At 41.2% G+C, this 15444-nt stretch overlaps 1 protein-coding gene across 9 annotated transcripts in view; it reads left to right on the forward strand.

Annotated features, from left to right (window-relative positions):
- Positions 1-15444, forward strand: part of COBL (cordon-bleu WH2 repeat protein) — a 211184-nt gene that overhangs the window by 173996 nt on the left and 21744 nt on the right. For all 9 annotated transcript variants that reach the window (XM_030011755.1, XM_030011752.1, XM_030011753.1 and 6 more), the window contains one exon: positions 11087-11399. In XM_030011755.1, coding sequence (XP_029867615.1) covers positions 11087-11399 — 313 coding nt within the window. The remainder of the gene's footprint in view (positions 1-11086; positions 11400-15444) is intronic.

The raw sequence follows: 15444 nt of genomic DNA on the forward strand, positions 1-15444 counted from the left end.
CTGGTTCTTTGGAGTTTAAAAGAAGAGGTGTCTCTTTCTACGTTTTTTTTTTTGGTTAGGGATAAGAAGGGGAAAGAAAGAGGATAATAGAGGGATAATAATGGATAAAAAAGGAAAAAAGTAAAAACCAAAATGGATGTTAGGATTTGGGAATATTCCCCCCCCCCCCCTTTTTTTTTTCTTCTTTGTTTTCTTCTTCTCCTCCCCCAGACCCTATCGAGTAATTCCTTAAGCATTTCTTTTGGACTTCTGCATTAATGACTCAGTTCTCTGGTATCTAAACCCCACCACGCTCTGGCCTGAAGCTTTGCTGTTGTTCATAGCATCCTTCCCTCAGGTATCCCTGGTAGATTAAACAGAGAATGAGCCTTTATGTCAGCACATATATGAAGAAAGTCTCCTTGCTCTGTCCTTCTACCTCTTTATGAAACTTTTGGAACTGAACTTCAGACTGTTATCCTTCCTGACTAATTCAGAAGAAGTTGGCAGGCAGTTTAAAAGTTACTGGAGGGTTTCATAGACAGACTTATAAACCTACAGCAGTGTGACCTTCTCAACCTAATTTCTGTAGGAACTGAGGCTAAAAAGAAAGAAACTCAGAAGACATTTCCAAATTTCCCGTAGGAAGAATGACCTTTTATGCTGATCCTAATTAAGCCCATTAACTCAGGTGAAAAATTCCCCAAACTAGCTTGTCTGTTTTGAGGGTATGATCATAGTGAACCTTCAAATTCTAGAAATGGCCCTGCTCCAGCAAAGCACTTAAGCATGCTTAATCAGGTACCCCATTATACGGCATGCACATTATTATTGAATGAACTGTGTAAATGAAAGCCTTAAAATGCTTCACATGAATAAAAATGCAGACAAATTTTCCCTGTGGGGATTCATCCCATGCAGGAGATATCTGCAGCTTTGCATTTTAATCAGTGAGCGGTCCAATCCTGCTCCCATTGAAGTCGGTGGCAAAACCCAGCTGCTGAAGTGGAAGCAGGATCTGATACTAACAGGGCGAAATATGAACGGGGAAAATTCATTCCAAGTCATCATTCAGATGATGACCCATTTCTTGCATCAGGCTACTGTTCACCATAGCACCAGAGATGACACTGCCATTAACATTTTACTATCCACAAATCAGCACAGAGCATAACATCCAGTTACCACTCTTGCATGTTTGCATTTCTTCCTCCTGGTATTTCAAGTTAATAGAGGAGAGCCCCAGGGCAAAGCACAGTTGATGAGATAATTGACTTCACAGGAGGACTATGAAAGAGCAGGCCAAATTCAGCTCTAACTTAAGTATTCCCATCTCTGCTTATGTCTGAAATAATCTGATCTAGTCCATCTGCTGTCAAAGAGGAGTAGCAGCATGAGAGCAGAGCTCCTCCGTGAGCACTTTGTTTTCTACCTGTCCAATATTCCCCTCTCTACTAGGCTCCCAGGGAGAGAGCATCAGTGTGTGCTGCTGAAAAAGGTAACCTCATGGCTAGAGCCTGAAGTGTTCGTGATACCCTGCCTTTGATTCTTGCCCCATGCAGTGATTTCTTGGCTACGTCTGTGTTACTGGAAAACAAGTCTGTCTCTTGCCATCCTTCCATACAACCAATTGCCTTTATGGGCTCTGCAGCATGTCTGTGGCTCTTTGCTGCTAGCATAGCCCCAGGGCGCCTGGCCGTGGTGTAGGTGGTGAGCGTGCTTGGCATACGCTGTCCTGGCCTCACTGCCCTCGATTTGCCCTCGTCCCAGCACGGGAGTCTGGTCTTCAGGGTGCCTAGGAAATGTCCTTGGAAAATGGGACAATACCCCTGTGGAGGTGATCGCACGAGATCCTCGGGGAGATACTTAGCGTACTCTGGTCCTCGGTTTTGTTTTCCGCAAGAATAATTCTTTCTTCACTGGGCAGTTTCAGAAGGCAAAATGTCTCGGTGATGAGGAGTGTTCAGGTACTCCAAGCAGTCTCTTCAGGTATATACTTTTATTGACATCATTGGACGTCTTACAGCTATGAGAAATAAGATAGCAGAGTAATCGAGTGTGAATGTGCAGTAAAATGTGTAATAACTAAATTCAGAAGAGGAGCATGCTTTTCTAGGTTAAAATATTGCTGGAAATATAATGGCCAAAGTAAACCACCAGCCAAAGTGTATTGAAAAGCCTGTTGTTGTTTGAACTTTGGAGAGGGAAGCGGGTATTCCATTGATCAGGAGGTCCAAGAGGAGGCAGTTAATGTACATCTAAAGAGGTCAGAGTAGAGCTTTGTGTCTTTATAGCACAGAGTTGTATGAAAATGTTTTCATATCTAAATCTGGAGCTAGCTGTTGAAAATCTTTTGTGAAGGTATTTACGTTATTGGTGGTTTGGCTGAAGCATGTTCTGGCCAATTAAACGGAGTTATTTTGTCCCGTCCTAATTGTAAGTTAGACAGGTGGTTTGTGCATGAAACATTTAATTTTCTCAGGGCTCTGTCTGACTTCAGATGATGCTATAGATACTATCCTATACAAAGATAGAAGATGATGTAAGGGAAAATGATGGGTGCACTGATGGGGGAACTGAAGGGCAACATCACAGATCTGAATGGACTGAGGTGCTATGAGGATGGATAAGAAAAAAACCTGTAAGCGTGATGAAATCCCATTTTGTTAACCACTACTCCAGCCTGGAGTTCACTCTTAGCTTTTGGTATTAAGCAAAACCAGTATTTGTTGCTATTACTGCCTAGTAAGTCTGCATTGTTAGAAAGGTACTAAAACTATTTCTTCTCATTTGTGCAGCAGTTCTCAATAGAAGTGCTCATATGCCCAAGGCGAGTATACTTTGTCCCCATAAATTGAAAGCTACTGTTCAAAATTTTTTATTTTTGTGTGTAATACCTAATGGTTTCAGTAATAGATAACTTATTACACATTGACCTGATTCTCTTCCACACTTCCTAACTTTTAAATCACTTTTAATCAGAAATAAATACACAGCTGTGAGTGGAATGGTGTGTCTGTACTATGGAATGAGCTTTTAAATCCCACAAGTGTGTGTGTATGTATGTATATGTGTGTTTGGTTTAGGGTGGGCTCTTTTTGTCTCTTCTTTGCTGAGTTTGCTGGCAGCTAGTCTCTGGGGATGGAAAATATAATTGCAATGCAAAAGTGTTTTATGTTTTTCTCCCCTGGATTATGCTAGAAATAAGAAACTGTAGTAGAGATTTTACGGAATTGTTAACAGACAAACTGAGGAAGAGAACTGATAGAACAGAGTTCACAGGGCGGGGAAGATGATGAAATTTAAAAAGAAAAGTTGAGCAAATTGCCTTTTTTCTGTGGTCTGAAAAATCACCTAATAAAACATTGTTTTATTGCATAGGTGCACTAATAATTTCTGGTTTTAATGGTTACACCACATACACTTTTCAGGCAATTTTATAGAGTGTGTTCTCTAAGGTGGCTCATGAAAATCACCTTCACAGTCCATTTGTTTAGATTCTGCAGTGTGCTTGAATGGTAGCCGACCACCTCTGTAAAAGATGCAGATTGCCAAAATCTATCACTTAAGACTAATAATTCCCAGCAAAATGCGGAGAGTGGTTTATTTCTTCACCAGGCTCATTATATTGGGCAGTCTCTGGGTTTAGATCTAGATTTTCCTTTCCCGCAAGGGCCTCCGAAGAGCACCATTATTGATCACGGCACGTTACCAGTGTTACACATGGTGATTTATGAAGTGCAAGTCTGGAGCTATCTATTATATGCTCTTAAATATATTTCCATGTCATCCTGCTCCTCTAACCTACATTGTCTGCTTGTTCATAGTCTCTTTGAACTGCATGGATTGAGCACACTGCCCCTCTCCTCACACCAAAGTAAAGAACCAACTAGAGCCAGGAAAGCACTTTGTGAGTTGTTCTAGCTTGCTGTTAACCTCAGATAGTGAGCGCCAGGAACTGGTGTGAAAGTGTCCCCGTCATACTTCACTGTGTGTAGAAGGAAATGAACAACTCACACTACTGACTTAAAATCTCTCCTTCTCTAAGCCAAGTGGCAATGTTCTCCAGTTAAGCAAGGAAAGGTCTACTCCGGCACACAATCCTTTTCCTGTCAAAGAGCGTTTTGCTCTTCATGTCACTTTTGTGACATCTGATCCCTTCGAATAAGGAAGGCTGGTTACTGGCTATGGTGTAGCGTTGTCAGAGCGTCCAAACAAGGCTTTTATAAAAGCAAGGAACTAGTAGGTTCAAGAGAGTGCCAAAAAGGAGAGGATGAAAAGCAGTTTAGCAATAGCAGCAGCATTCTAGGTCAAATGGGCTTTGCAGAGGTCAGAGAGGCTTTTGCGGTCATTGAAGAAAAAGGATTGTGGGAAAGAAATGGGGATAATAAAGTCCAATATGTTAATTTTCCCCTGTCTGAAAAACTGGGTTGCATTAGTTCAGAAATTTTTCTTTGCTTCTTTGGCAGGTGGTAAAAATAAAGATCTGAAATGGGAGAGGGTAGCAGACATTTACTGGAAGTGGTAGTTTCCTCTGAGTCTTTGAAGAGCCAGCAGACATTCTTACCTAGTGTTGTTTTGAGAGAGAGACTTCACAATAATTTTCGGCATAGGTTTGAAAGGAAAATCAAACATCAGTGCACAGACCTTCACAGTCACTTGTACATGGGAAAAACAGTGGAGGAACTGGAATGCGCTTCAGTTCCCACTCCCTGGCTTGATCCTATCTTGTATTGCCTTTGGTGTAGGAAACACCATTGCCAAAAAAGCTTTTGTAAAAGTTACAATACTTTTGTGTTGTGATATCAACTAACAGCAGACAGGTTTAACCTCAAGGGAAGTGCTTAACTACCTCAAATTCGTAAGGCAGGTTAAATGAGTCCACATTGCATGTATTTTTCAACCGTAGTAGAGTAGATCTGCGTAGCTAAATTAACTGTGATTAGCTTGCAATCAACTGTGGAAATGCTGAAGATTCACAGGGTGTATCTAATAATACTCCATATGTACCTTTCTGATGATATCTCTGGTGAGACATGTCCCTTGCGAGTCTTCTAATTTTTGTTACTGGCTAGCGTGTAAAGGAATGGATTTAGTTCTGTTTGCAGGTTTTGTGCAGTAAGAATGACTGCAATTAAAGAACCCGTTGGAAAACATGAGCGTGGGGCATAAGACTAGGAAGGAGACTGAAAATATCTCGTTATGTGAGAACTGGGAGTCACATGCAGGACTGTGTGAGTCAGCAACGTGCCCTTGCGGTGATGAAGCACGAACCACAGACTGGGTTGCACTAGTAAGAGCATAATGAGCAGATCAAGGGAAACGATTACTCCCCTTAACTTGGCTGCCATGAAGCTACATGTGTGTCCATTGTCCAAAAGTGGGTTCAGTTTTGAGTTCTGTGGAACAAGATACTGACAAACCAGAGCAGAGGCAGCAGAGTCTGGCAGAAGGCATCGAAGAGGTACATGGAGGTGCTGAGGCAGCAGGGCTTGTTCAGCCTGCACAAGGGAAAGGTAAGGAGAACTGGAATGCTGTCTTGCATCTGAAAGAAAAGGAAGAGCGAGCCAGACTCTTCTCTAGTATTCACTGCAAAAGGATAAGACCGCAACAGTGACAAGTTGCAGCTAGAAATCTTTCAGTTTGGCAGAAAAAAATGTTCTTCATGGGGAGAAGCATTAAACATTGCCCAAGGAATTATTCGTGATTTCCCAGAAAGGCTGTGGAGTCTCCATGCATGGCGATTTTCAAAACTCAGCTGCTCAAGGTCCTGAGCAAGCTCATCTAAGCTGGAAGTTAGCCTCGCTTTGGGGAGGAAGTTGAACTAGGCGACCTCCAGAGGTTCTTTCCAAATTAAATTATTCTATGCTTCCAGGACCTAAATGAGGTGAGCCGACATTAAGCTGCTCTACGTCCTCATTTTGGAGGAGGGCTGGAGCTGCAGAGCGTGGTTCCTCGCCTTCAGTTTCTGCAAGGCAGTCACAGGAGCTGGGCGAGGAGGAGTGCCTCAGAGCCTGATCCGTTTCCCCACTCCCCCCATGCTGCGGTTACTGCATAACAGTGGTCATTTCTTTTCTCTTTGTTTCTTTTGATTTTAAAAAAATGAAAGTATGCGTGCAGGCTCAAATATGCTAAGGAGCATATTGGATTAAAACAGTCTTAACTGCGATAAAAAAAGAGAAGTCGGCCCGTTCTCTCTTGTGCTTTAACTGCTCACTGAATGGTTTTTAACACGTATCTCTATGTACAAGTTTTTGATCAATGAGCAACTAAAACGTAAGCAGAACACGTACCTGTGTGAAAATTTTTAAGCTAATCCTGTATTGTCCATTTTCATCATCGCTGTTAGTCATTGCCATAACAAATGCTTTATTTTCCCATTTCTTCCACCAGGCTTCTTTCCAGTGTATGAAAAAATGTACACTTTTTTAATACTGGTATTTTGTGATGGTCTAAATGTTTACTGCCTGTACAAATAATTAGAGCACTGTTTCTTGCTAGAAATTTTAAGTGCTGTCAGTGAAATAATTATATTGTAATTTGGGGATCATTATAAGAATTAATACTCTTTAATATCATGACATTTGTAATATTTTTTACATCTTCATTGTAATAGACCATTTGAACTACCGCAAAGCAATTTTAGTCCATGAAAAGAAAGTTTTTTGGCAGTGGAACAAGTGATGAAAGAAATTGGAAAATAATTACCAACCTCATAGAAAGAACTCAGAGGAATTAGAGGAGCTCTGCATCTCTCAAACCATTACGAAGTTGAGGTTATTCACCATGTAAGGGTTAAATCAACTGTTACCTCTCTAAAAATGCTTTTGGATATACTGTTTCTGTCATTATTGAATGTGACAGTAAACCACCAGCAGTGCTGTAAAACCAGCAGGTCACAGCACTTGGTGAACAGTTGTACTCTGAGAAGACTGACGCCCTGTGCCCACTGGACTCAGACGGAGTGATGGCTTGGGCTTTGGTAAGTCTGGGTCGGATATGCGTCTTTTGAACACTTAGGTCTGATTCTAATCTCATTCAAAGTCGGTGGTGGTTGTTTTCATAGTAGTACTCAAAGTGAGTATCTTACCGATGGTAGTCTTCACCTATTGAATGAAACCTTCATTTCTGAAAGTGCTGATGAGCATTTAAACCAGGTGAGGTTTATCTGTCTCCCCATCATTGGTGTTCTGTATGAGTAATGTGTACATATACGCGATATCAAACTGCACGAGTGCAGATACGACTCCTCTAAACTCAGAGTTCAGTGTTTTCCTAATTACTTACAGCCTGTTGAGATGAAAGGGACAAGATCTCTTTGTGTTAAACAAGAAGCTCGCATTCTTTACTGATGAGCTACTCTCCTCTTTCCCTCTTGATGATCACGGGCAACATTCTTGCAAACAGACGTCCCAGTCCCACCCGCAAGAAAGCCTAGTAACTTGTGGTTGACCTAATTGTGCAGCGACAGTGCTGCTTCTGCTAAGCAGAGGAGATCCCTGGTATGGCACTCGCTTGGGCTTTGCACAGCCTGCAACCTGGAGCAGGACGTCGGTAAGCGGTAATGCGGGGCATTGAGGGACGCTCTCCAATTCCACTCGAGAGTGAGATGTCCCAGTTATTTCAGTACGACGTGGAGACCGCGGGCCAAGTTCTGCACCGCTTTCAATATCGCACCCCACCTGAAGCCAGTGAGCGGGGTCACATGTTACTGAAAAAAAGGTCTTGGCATTGATAGATATTTGGAAACGCAGACAGCCTTCTGAGGTACAGCAGTGTTTCAGTAATGCATTATCTGTGGCAATTGTTATTTGTGCATCCAGTCCTGAAGTATTTGCTGAATATTCGGTCTTAACCTGGATGTGTCTCCACGAGGTCTTGAAGATCAGAGCCCATATTGAAATCTTCATAGTTTCATGACAGAGAACAGAGAAACAAATGTTGAGATTCTTTATTCGACCAACAAATAACCTCAGTTGCTGCCATCATTGTGATCACACTGTGCTTAGTGTGTGGTGGTTTTCTGCATGTGCACTCCCTCTGAGAAAAAATATGCAAAAATCACTAGGCAGAATCGCATCTACCACTGCACGTTACCCAGTTCTCTGTGTAGAATTAGAAAGTTTGAAGAAGTATTTTCTGACTCCTGGAGTCAAGACCACTCAGTAAAGTTGAGGTAGGCTTTTTTCATGTCATGTATCGTTACTGAGTAATGCCCATCCGTCTTCAGTTTGCACCAGTGGAGACTTAATCAAGCGTGTAGAAGGAAGAATAGATTCTTACTTAATCCATCCAAGGGTGGCTTAACTTTAAAACAGAGGTGTTTTAGTGCTGCTCTTAGCTGAAACAAGGTTGTTAACATGACACAGAACTGTAGCAGTTGTGTTTTATGCGTGGGCTTTTATGTTCAGATGAGTAGCAGTGGCAACCAAAATGGTTTGCCTCAGCCAGCAACTCTGTTCAGTGCCATGTGTTAACTGTGTTAAAAATTAATGGATCTTCTCGGTGAAGATAAAAGATTAGGGAAGCCCTTTGACAAACTGGTAGGCTTGAAGAAAGGGGGACACTTTGGTTGTGCTTGAGGACAGGGAATTTAATCGTTGAAATGAAAGACGTCTTTCTGTAGTTTGTGCTTCAGGATAAAACTGCTGTTGAATGAGGAGGTTCTTACACCGGACTGGATGATTCAGCTGCCAAGATCCAGACGTAACAGATAGGGATCAATTTGCATGTGGACCCTGATAAGAAGAGAATTGGTTTTCGAATGGGCTGGGGGATGGAGGTCCTGCCGTAGAGCAGCTTGCTGAATCACATCAAGGGGGAGACTCAAGTGTTGTTACTACAGTAGGTGATGTGTGACCAAAAGGATCTAAATCCTGAGCAGAAGATGCAGGAAATAGTTGCAGGCAGGCAAGAAGAGGATGAGGAAATGAGAGAGGCAGCCGGGGGGGGAAAAGCCTGCCATCCTCCTTTTAGGAACTGGAAGTAGATAGTTTGCTATAAATTGCTGTGCCAGCTCTAGAGTGGAGGTCATTTATGGCATCCTGGTGACAACAGATGTGGCCTGTGTTATAGAGAATTCTCTCTGCATCAAGGTATACTGCATTGTGCATTACTTCGAAATCTTCCCATGTGCTTGCACTTATCAACTTCCACTCCTTAAATCGATTGCTTTGCTATCCTGCTTTGTTCTGTTTTTAACATACTGTAGCTTTTACTAATGCTTTGGTGGTGCGTCGTTACTGGGGGTTCTTCTTGTTTGAAAGCCAAGCAGGCCATATACTCTTACTTGTTTGTTTACTGTCTGGTTTTGTGGGGTTTTGTTATTTGGTGTTTAATGTCAATTTATTCATATTTCTCCTTGATATTGGTGTTTTCCTAACTGTAGTTCTGTCATAAGCATACTCTAATCCATTCAGTGACACATACTTAGTTCCTGTAATTGCCACTTTTAGATGGAACAATCCCTTGGATTAAATCTGGAACCTGGAGCTAATGTTATAGAAAATAAGGTCAAAGAAATCAAGTAACATTACTTCCAAAGTCGCAATAGAGGCTTTGGATCATCTTCCATCATTAATATCGATGCTTGACAGCACTTACAACTTTAATCATGATTTGTAACCCTCTGAATTTTATTGCTTCTGCTGTCAGAAATCAATTTCAGTACTTAATGGCATCTTGTAACCTCAGTCAAGGAGAGTGTTGGTTTGATTTTTATTTTAGTTTTACTCAAAGCTTCACTGCTAAGCTACACCCTTACAAAATTATTTCTATGACGTTTTTTGACAAAGTTGTTTTCAGTTCTCTGACTTAAAATACTTTTGTGTATACAGCATAATACAGAAGTATTTCTCTCCATTGATCATTTTTATTGAGCTGTAGCTTCATGCATGCTTCAAAAGTTGTAGATTCTGACCCTAAAAAACAGTGAGCTGTATGTTTAATCTTAGTCATGCTTGTAGGCCTGGGACTTCTCATATAATTAACAACCACCACAAGTGTCTGCAGCATCAGACCATAAACTATTGTTTAATCTTCCTTTTGCTTACTGAGGTTGAAGAAGAGAATGGAGCACATTTATAATTCCAAATTAAACATTTAGATTAGTCTTTATTGATTCCTTTTGATCAAAAGAAGTGTGTTTGGGCTTGATTCTGTCTTTAGTCACTCAATAATTTTGGTCATTGAAATTATTGACCTTGTTGGGAGTTCCCCTTTAATGGCATAATTGCAGGATGGAGTCTAGAGTTGTACATTTCTTAAGGGAAGTAACAAAATTGTATTTTTCACCAAAAAAAAAAAAAACCCAAAACAAATGAAAACCCAAGCAGGTCATAAGAACCTAACTAAAACAGAGTACGAAAAACTGTACTGTGTCTAATCTTTCAAAATTTGCAACTTTTAATAGAGTTAAACATGCAAAGGGCATATCCCTTGATCTTTAAAAATGATTAAATGCTGGAAAAGGTTCTGCTTTAAGCCTGGTAGTGTCTACTTTTCTGTACACTTATTAGTAGATTTTCTATGCTTTGAAAAAGAGACGATTGTTATTCTCCCACTTAATGCATCATAAATTGAAGGGTGGTAAAATAAAGTGACACCCAGTGGGCCAGCAGTAGGTCTAGTTTACCAATTCAGCATCCTGACTGGGAAATGCTGCCCATTTTTACCTATGTATAGTCATCTTATTGGAAATGTCATGATCTGTTTGGCAGCATGGAAGAGGAATAATGAGATGATGTTGTCAGAAGCAATAACAAGAGTCATTCCTTGTGCCACATCATTTAAACTTTGGTCTAATTCTCCAAGAAACTGTCCCTGGAACGTTGTTTCTTCATAGAAGTAAGGAACTGATTTGCTCTGAAAGTTATAAAACCCAAACTCCGCAGGACAGTCATAGCAAAGCACCTTTCTAAAAGCAAAGAAGGACAAATTTTTTGTTGCTTTTCAAATCATCTTTATCCTATATATAAATATTGAGCTCCATCCTACTATTTCTAATGTATTTCATGTGGTTTTTTTCCAGTTACAAAGGAATATCTGTCTGTGTTTGATTTATGTACTGATGACTTTCAGCTAACTTTCCTTGCTGTATTTCATTCAGAGAGCCTGCTGCCTGCACATGATAATGTTTATGTAGTGGATGACATGGTTCTGGAGCTATCAGAGGTGGAAGAAACAGCATCAGAAAGCAGCTGTTTTGCATCTGAGGACACCACAGAAGACTCGGGAGTCGTGAGCTCCCCATCTGATATTGTATCTTTGGATTCACAAAATGACAGTATGAAGTTGAGAGACGTCAAGCTGGTCAATGGCTACATGGACTCAGCTGAGGGGGATGCGATGTATGGCACAGAGACCTGCCCCGTAAAGAACGCCTACTGCAATAGCGTGGGATCTGACAGTGCTGCACAGAGGTAAAAATTTATTTGCAACCAGCTCTTGGAAAATACCTTGCACGTCCTCCTTGTAGGGAATCATTTAAGAAAACCAACTTCTACTTTCTTCTGCTCTTTCATAAACCAGTACCAATGCCAAGTGACTCCTCCCAGTGAAAAGCTCACTGCCAAATCCCCTCCAGTGACATACTTGTAGCAACAGGCAAAGGTCACTTCTCTGTTTGAACTCGTAGTTACATTTCTTGCAAAAGACCGCTGCCCTCCAGAGTGATTTCTCTAAGAAGGCTGAAATAATTTTGTTACAGTTTGGTTTATTTTGTAGTTCTGATAGCATATGAAGTGCTTAAAATGTTACTATATATTGGTCTGGAAAAATGACATGCAGGTCATAAAATGGAAAAAATTCAAGCCACTGAAAGCCAGGTGGAAAAGGATTGTATTCAGTGAACTTTGAGGATTGGTTTGTGGGTGTGTGCTTGTATATATATGTTCACCTAATGCTAACCTCCACTGGCGTTATACCTTTGGCGGGGGGGGGTGGTTCAGCATATTTCCTTTTTTTTTCTTTTTCTTTGCATAAACAAACATTTTCCTGCAGTTTTTGCAAGAAAATACGAGAACCTGGAATTTAACTAGAAACTGCCTTCAAGAACAAGTGACTCTGACACTGTTTGCCAAAGCTCACATAGTTGGTGGCAGGGCTGCAAAGGAAGGCCAAAATTTATAGGACTTTGCAAATACAAACTGGCCAAATAGGAAGCCATGCCTCCAGCAAGGAGGGTGGCCTGGTAATGCTGACAGGGATCCGCTCTGTGCTGCAGAGTCATGGGACAGGGGCCAGAAATTCCTCTGAATTCTCAGTTGACACAAAGTCTGTGCTTTCTGGTCTCTCTCCATTCAGCTGCTAATCTGTAGCCCCTTCATAAGAGCATGTATCATGACCTAGTTATTTCCTTCCACACATTTCTGAGGGAGAACTTCATCTTGGATCATGCAGTGGGCGATAAATTAGGGATAAATTAGGCCAAAGTCAGTATTTAACCTATTGGAATGATCTCAGGGTTTCTTTATCCATCAGTATCAATGGGGACAAGGTCAAGCCTCACTTAGATACTTGCTCAACAATACATTCTTCTCGTGATTTGTCGTTTTACAGTTTCTTAGGTCCTGATGCAGTCTCTATTTGGAGGATTAGATAGTCTAGTATAGTAACTGCGATTAACATTCCAGACCTGATCCAAAAAAGCAACCCATTAATTTCAGTAGACTTAGATTGGGCCTTGTAAGATAACTAAGCAATCTCAACTTTCCTCAAAATGCAGGATCTAAACTGGTTAGGAAAACACACAGGCACATTGATTCTGGGGGGAAGAAGTTACCATAATGTCGAGCAAAGACATCAAAGCAAAGCCCTGTAAGAACAGTATTAATCAGCGGAAAATTTTTTGGACTTTTTCTGTTTTTTCAGTTAAATAAAAGATTGACCCCAGGTCATTGAGTGACACATTCCCTCTTGGAAGTCAGTATTCTCTCCATCTTTCACTTCAGCCAAAGATACGTATTCTGTACATTGCACTGAGATTTACCTTTGCCACACAAACATACAGCAGTTTTAATAGTTGGGAAGAGCGCACATGAAAGAGACAACGGGACATTTCATAAGCTGGCTGGCAGGACGGCTGCTCGGGGGTCTTCCTGAGCCAAAGGAGTGGAAGCTGGAAGGACAGTGGGGTGTGCTGCCCGTCGCAGTCGGGAGGTGATTACTCCCCCTGCTCAGCTGCTGTGAGGCCAGTGCTGTAGTACCGTCTCCAGTCTTGGGCCCCCAGTTCAAGAGGAAGATGGGCAGACTGGAGAGGGTCTAGAGGAGAGCCACTGAGAGGGCTGGGGCACTGGAGCGCACGAGGTGCGAGGGGGAGAGGAGGCAACCGGGTTGTTCGCCTTGCAAAAGCGATGTGGATGAGGAGGGACCTGACTGCAGTCTTTCCCTGAACGATAGGAGGAATATGAGGCTTCTCAGGGACAGACAGTGAGAGGACAAGAGGCAACCGTCACCAGCTGCTGTAAAGGAAATAAAAATTGAATATAAGTAGGAGATTCCTCAAAACGGAGTGGTTAAGCAGTGGGAGAGGTTGCCCAGAGAGGTCGAGGAATTTCCATGCCTAGAGGTGCTCAGAACTCAGCCACGCAAAGTCGTGGGCAGCCTGGTCTGGCTTTGAAATTAGCCCTGCTTGGAGCAGGAGGTTGGGCTACACTTTCACCTTAATCTTTTCCATGATTTTATGGTGCTAAATATTCTGTATTTACCTAATACGCCCATAATTTTAAAAGAGTGGGTTTAGACTGAAATAGGAGACAGTTGTTGTTTGGGGCCTGCGTTTATTTTTCATAAATTCTGTTTATTTTTTAGGCTCTGGGACAGCAAAATTACTTCAGATCAACTTCAGGGAATAGCAAAAACTTAACATTTGTGATTTATTTTCATCTTATGTCAGCAACCACGTAGATTGCCACAGCAGCGATGCTGATAGTAACATCTTTTAAACTTTTATACTCTGAATGTGCCAGTAATATTTGAAGGTAAATCCAATTCCATTCCTAACCTATGTTTGTAAACAAACCAGCTTTGAAAACTGTGCTCATCTAAATCGTTTTGAGGTCAACTTGCTAAGTTTTCAAAAGCCACTTCCTAAGTGTAGAGGGAAGGAAAAAAATAAGGAGGTTTTTTAAAAACTGTTTGTATGAAATTCTTGTTTTAGTGGGATGTAAATCAATTCTGAGCACAATTCTGAGTACAGCCAAATTTGGAGAACATCAGTTTCAACTTCCACTGTCAGAACAGCTGCCACCCCACTAATAAAATCTGTTAGGAGCTCTGAGATTGTATGTAGTTCTTGTGATGAACGGGCTGCTTTCAGGACCAAACTAGCCTCCTAAATTCCCAGACAAGTCAAAGTGCAGTTCATGTCAATAATTGGTACCAAGCTAGACAGAGTTTTAAATATGTTTCATAAGCTACAAAACTTAAAGGAAAATTTTTACATGGAGTTTATTCATTCCTTTCTATCTTCTTCTAGTCCATATACCAAGATCTTACTCAATTCTAAAAGGAAGATAAGAACAAAGAAATTGGGAGAACATGTCACTACTGTAAAGTAGCAGTGGTTAGCAGCAGTGAATCGGAGTCCTCCTTGAGTCTGAGCTCCATTGAAGCCAGAAAATTTATTTAACGACTAATTTGGCTGAGGCTTGGGATAAAAAAAAAGGTTAATAAGAATAATGGAAATATTATCTTGTCATTTTAAATTGTAAAGCTGACTAAAACTCAGGCTGTTCACCTGGTGAAATAACTAATTCCTAAGAATTTAAATGCTGTATACTAAAATCATTTTATACTCTGTGGGTTGTGAAAAGTACCCTTAAAGTGGAAGCAAATTACATTTGGAGTGTGAGGGCTATGAAGTCCAAGTGGTATTTTGCACATGCACTGTGAAGTATTGCAGTGAAGAGCAAAGTCCACAGTTCTTACCTACGTTTGGTCCAGAGGCTTAGCCTGTGCTCCAAGAGATCAAGAGTATTTTGCCATGTTACTTACTTTGGTTAATTGTATGTTTAGTTTTTCATTCATTTTTCTTAGAGTTTCTGGAATTGTTTACTGAGTGGCCTGGGTGGTCTCTGTGTAGCTTAAATGCCTGATAGCATTAGAATATCACAGCAAGGTCTGCACCTCATCTGCTGCTGAAGTCAAGGAAAGTTGTCAGCATTTAAGGGTACAGCTTTAACATGCAACAGATTTGTCTGCACAGAGCAGCATAATAGTATGGCCGGGTAAGAAATGGCACATACCATGGGCTTTGCGCACACAGAAATGACAACCACAGCAGAGCTCAAATATCATTCAGTTCCCAGAGCACAGACAGAAAAATTTCTAAAAGAAGGTCCCCAGATTCCAGGGTTTCCAAGCTGGGGTCTTTTCTCTGTGGTTTTGTTTTCCAGTGCATGGGAGCAACTTGCAAGTGCACTCTTTCTTTTGTTTCGTTTTGGGATTCTTGCTCAAGCAATCTTA

Source organism: Aquila chrysaetos, chromosome 4 (assembly GCF_900496995.4).
Source record: "Aquila chrysaetos chrysaetos chromosome 4, bAquChr1.4, whole genome shotgun sequence".
NCBI lineage: Eukaryota > Metazoa > Chordata > Aves > Accipitriformes > Accipitridae > Aquila > Aquila chrysaetos.